Source organism: Gavialis gangeticus, unplaced genomic scaffold (genome assembly GCF_001723915.1).
Source record: "Gavialis gangeticus isolate Ggan-Ray unplaced genomic scaffold, GavGan_comp1, whole genome shotgun sequence".
Taxonomy (NCBI): domain Eukaryota; kingdom Metazoa; phylum Chordata; order Crocodylia; family Gavialidae; genus Gavialis; species Gavialis gangeticus.
The window spans coordinates 46015029-46020293 of NW_017728997.1; the positions used below are offsets into that span (position 1 = coordinate 46015029).

General features: G+C 45.5%; 1 protein-coding gene across 5 annotated transcripts in view; it reads left to right on the top strand.

Annotated features, from left to right (window-relative positions):
• The window catches only part of TRAIP (TRAF interacting protein), a 43883-nt gene extending 39063 nt beyond the window's left edge, over positions 1 to 4820 (top strand). For all 5 annotated transcript variants that reach the window (XM_019505140.1, XM_019505142.1, XM_019505143.1 and 2 more), the window contains one exon: positions 2493 to 4820. In XM_019505140.1, coding sequence (XP_019360685.1) covers positions 2493 to 2624 — 132 coding nt within the window. In that variant the 3' untranslated portion in view covers positions 2625 to 4820. The remainder of the gene's footprint in view (positions 1 to 2492) is intronic.
• Positions 4821 to 5265: the final 445 nt, after the last annotated feature.

The window sequence follows — 5265 nt, forward strand, 5'->3', positions numbered from 1 at the left end:
AAAGGAAACATCAAACCCCCCCCAGCCCCCACCCGCTGTCCTGCACAGCTCCGGCTCCATTCCCTCATGGGGAACAGAATACAAGGAAGCTCTGGCTCCCAGCCTGGTCATGCAACATTTTCCTGGGACACCAGAGCAGCTGCTACCACTGCTTACGAGCTGTGCTGGGGCCAGAGCTTCCATGTACTCTGTGCTCTGGGAGGGAGAGGATCCAGAGCAGTGCCTGATAGTAAGTAGGGTGGGAGCAGAGGCTGTGGTGAGCAGGCAGGGGGGGAGGAAGGAGGGGCACCACCATGTAAGGTGGCAGGTGGCAAGGGGTGAAGGCACTCGAGCTGGGGGGCAGGCGGGACAAATGGTGGGAAAATGTGGTTGGGAGGCAAGCAACCCCATCTCCCTGCTGCTGTTTTCCTTGCTTAGCAGTTGTGGAGAGGGGGGAAGTGAATTTAAGATGATCTTCCAATAATAAGATTATATATGTGGAAAATGGTAACATACTTATAATTTTTTTATATACAAAATGTAATTATTGGGGGATTGTCTGAAATTCAGGTCTGTCTTGGATTCAGGTAAATATAGCATTTCAGCAAATCCTGTTTTCTGTGCACCAAGTTGAACCAAATTTCAAAATATGGCCTAGTTGGGAGAGCAGAGCACTCTCAAATGCCTCAATATACCTGGTTAAAGCTGTTGTAGTGTCATTTCTTGCTGCCGTGCCTTGGGTCGGACAGCAGATCAATTTGTGTGATAGGTGCTTGTGTGGAAGACTTGTGGCTCAGACACATAGCTGTTGAAGGGTTTATGGCTTCTTGGACCCAGGGCCTAATGCTTTTTTTTTTTTTTTTTTTCCAATTTATTTTGAGAGGGAAATCATGCCATTCAAAAGGGATGGGGAATTGGAAACAGGACAGTTATCTGATCACTACATAGCAGTGATTGGCGGGTAACCTTTGGACCATCATTCAGGTAACCTTAATGCCTTTTGAAGAATAGTCTGTATATGTATTCTTCTGTTAATGTATACATGGGCAGTATACCTAACTGCTGACTAAAAAGCTCTACAGCTTACCACAGAGGGGGAATAGAAACTTTACATCTGTGTGCTGGCAGTGACTAGGGCTACTTGGCCACACCAGTTTCTTCTCACTGCCCATGGTTACAGGAGCTTGCTGCCCTGAGCTATTGCTTGTATATTGTCTGTAAATCATCTGCTAATATTGTGGCTAGTTCAGTTGACATAGTAGTGAGGTGATACTAGCTACCTCCCTGTATTTTATTTTCTTTTGGTACCAAGATTAGAATGCCTCTGAGACTGAAGTTTAAATGTTGCCTATGTTTCAATGTTGTCCTGCATGTATGTCTCAGATGGGGCAAGCAAAATGTTCCTTTTCCTTGGTAAAGACTACAGCCTGGATCCTCAGTCCTGGGATGACTGACTCTGGTCCCCTTGCCAGCCAGGGCTGCTCTGACCTGGCTCAGCATGTCCCAGACACGCATTCAAATGCCATGACCAAGAACAATAAACTCCAGCACAATATGCACCAGAGTTTATTGCTGCGTGCTAATAGCACATCTAAATGCTCCCAATGAGTGCTTCCTCATTTTGATGCACCACTGACCTCAGCAGGCCTCAGGGTCATGCAGTCAAACCAGGAGTTGAGAGATGTCTTCTTACCAGCCTCATGCTTCTGAGACCTGCCCTTGGCTCTCGCTGACAGTGCCCTGCCGTGTACATCAGCTGGCATCACAAAAACAGCTGAAAGTGCTGATTTTTTTGACTACCTGTGGTTTCCTGAGCAAGGAAACCTGGATCAGACTCAGGGGTACAGAGATAGTTCCAAGAGAAAAGTCCTTACTCTTAGACTCCTAAAAGGACTCAGTGCCTCATGAAAAAGATCTATAAATATGCCCAGGAATCAAGCATGACCTTAACCAAAGCACACTAATGTATTAAATGTCCATCATCTATCAGTGTGATAGATTAAGTTATCCATCTTGCCGTGTTGCCATGGTCATGCATTCTGGCATCTAGTATAGAAATTAAATTAAAACATCCCAATTAGAAACCAGCCAGCATATCCTTAAAAGCATGCTAATTCTGCTGGTGATGCTATTTACAAACAATAAAAGCAAAGGTTCTTCAGGCATATGCCACCCTTCTGGCCATGGGCAATGGTGAAGGCACTGAGGTGTAGTCAAACAGTTCTGCCCTTTCTTTCTACCCGGAACTAGAAGCCCGTAATGCGAAGATGCATGTGGGCACTGCTGACTAAAACTCTCTCTAGCTCAAGCATTCGGGACAGGCAGCCACCAGCAGAAGAGTAAATAGGCTGGCTACTCATCTCACAGAATGCTGGCTACTGTAAGGTGAGTCGCCTCTTCCACTGAGTGTTCAGAACCCTGCACACTTTCAATGACCTGGCACTCATGATAAATCTCCCCTTTGTACAGCCAGATCATCAGACTCATTTTCCTTGATAGTTTTATCCCTTCAGACAAACCCAACAGAGATCCGTCCATTACCTGGAAAGAACAGGAAAAGGAATGCCTCCAGGCCAGCATATGTGATTGCGGCATCTTCTTCCTCTGGCTCTAACCAGGCCAAGTTGGACAGCTTCCTTCAGTAAACCTCAACAACTTGTACGGACGCTCCTGCATGAGTAGCCAGAAGTCTTTGGGATCAGAAACCTCTAAAGAACCACAGTACCACAGCAGATGCATGGTGCCATTCAGAGCCCTTTACAAGGGGATACAGTAATTTCTTGGTTTGCAGTTCATTCTAGAAAACCCAGGCTGAAGCAGAATGCTGGAGCAGGACCTACTCTGAGCTGCCAGCCTTTCTGGGCAAAGGAGAGTGCTGACATGAAGCAGCCAATCTCAAGGTGAAAGAAGGCTAATGCTGTTGCTCAAGTGCTGGGGGGTTTTCTGGGGCAGAAGAGGTGCACACAGCCCATGACTCGCTTTTTGGTTTGTTTCACCCAGTTCTATCTACTAAGAAATCCAGTAACTGCTTGGGATAGAGCAGATCTAGAGAAGGCTAAGAATGTAGGTGGACCATCAGAGTCAATGTCCTGACACCCAGTCCCCTACCTCAGATGGATCTTAGTGTGGAAAACAGCCCTGCAGCTGGGAGCTTCTGGTCTACCCTTCAAGCCTGCCCTTTTCTTCCTGCAAATTGATGCGTAAAGAGATTTCTGAGATTATCTCTGCTTTCTGAGTATTGGTCCTTGAAGGTCTGATCAAGAAGCAAAAGACACATGTTGAGGAGTCTGTGATTCAATCCCTATAATTCCACTGGCTCCATGGGCAGCTGCTTCTCCTGCCATAGTGGCAGGAGAAACAGCTGATGGTGATGTTTTCTGTTGTAGATTGCCTTCCTCCAGCATCCATTGTCTATTGATTGGTTGAGCTTTTGTCTTCCATAGCTCTGTTTCTCCCAACACATACTAAACAAAGAACTTCCTCTGTCTTCTCCAAGGCTTTACTCACAGTATCACCAAGCTTCTGGAGGTGATGGTACTCCAGCTGTGTTTCGGAACTAGCTTGAGACTAAAGGTGGTGGTATAGCATCCAAGATCTAATAAACAGAAACATCCTCGACAACACTTTGGGGGCAGCTCCCTGTGCTGGGGGGAGGAGAGAAGGATCTATATTTCAGTCCCAGTTGTCCCAGATACTGGGGTAGCTTAGCAATCCTTTTCCAATACAGAGACATGGACTGGATCCAGGCTTGATGTAAACTCCACTGAAAGAAAGGGACTTGCATGGATTAGGCCTTTTATTTTTGGTTTTCAGTGAGATGAGAGTAGATGCCTGTAATCCCAGGTTCCTTATTTTAAGCAGTGGAGATGCTTCTGCCAGATAGTTGCACTTGTCTTCTCTCTTCCATCATGACTAGGGACCTAACCTAGTAGGAGACTTGTTTATGCCCAGGTAGTTCCACAAGGTTGGAGTCTGACAGGCCACCCATGTGTTACTATCTCCATCTTGTTCTGTTGGGTGCTTGGGTCCTGGTGTCCACCCAAAGAACAAAGCAGTACCTGATCTACAGGCTTGAAAGTGGCTGAGGGATTGCTGCCTGACTATGTCTTCAGATGATATGTTTGCTACCAAGCATGCACCAGCAGTTTGATTAAGGGGTATTCTGTAATGAGGCTGTGTAAAGTAGAGGGAGGCTTGTGGGGGTGCTCTTATTGGGACGCAGATGTTCACAGGGTAGCACGTGAATAATTCCAGTCTTGGGAGGCGTTCATTTTCCTAAATAGAACTTCAAGTCCCTCCCAGGCTCTTATTGAGCTGGAGGCTAGTGTGAATTTTAAAGGACTCTTGTCTGTCTTTGGTTTGAAACTTAACTTTAAACTTTTTTGTAGTTTTTAATTATTAGCTGTCCCTGCCCTTCAGACTGGCTCCCTTCAGACAACAATGCAGATGTTCAATAAAAAAAATAAAAAGAAAACTTAGCCCTGTCTTTGCTGAAAAGATATCAGACACCTGCTGACTGTTAGTGAGGCCTTTCTACCCTGCCTCTTTGGTGCTAAAGAGCTATCAGGTTTCCTAACTAGCCCTGGGACAAAATTTTAAGGCTCTATTCTGGGTTTGACTTGGACACAATGGAGTCATCTCTAAATACTGTACATAATAAATTGGTTAGGGGGCTGGCCGGACAGATGGAATGTGCTTATATGGAAACAAAAATGTGTCGCCAGATAGACCAAATTTAACAGTAGCTCCCTGTAGCAATATCTGTTCATAGATGGTACATAATGGAAACCTCTGTTTGAGGCTTTCTGAGAACTTTGTGAAGTAAATGTTGTGTTAAAATAGGTATTTGTTTCACTGTTTAACTGAAGTGACTGCTTTTGATGCATCTTCTCAGAGAAGGGTTCACACCCTTTAACTACAATACAGGTGTTGGAAACCAAGCTCAAGTAGTGTCAGAAGGAAGTTATTACATTTGGAAGCGCACACAATACTTTCACCTTCCTCTGAGGCATCTGGGGCTATTTAGAGATGGGACCTACACTGGGTGGGCTACTGGTTTGATCTCACCTGGCAATTCCTTCCTGTGGTGTACAGGGAGGGGGCCTGATGAGGAGGGAAAATACCAGGAAACAAAGTGTTTCTGTAGCACATGCTGTAAGAATTGGTATGCTCTGTTACTGAGAATTAATCAATCTCCAGTCTTCGGAGGGAAACTAAGAAGTGGAGAAGATAAAATGACACATTAAGGATAGGTGATGTTGTCCATGATCTCCGTAGCTTTCCAGC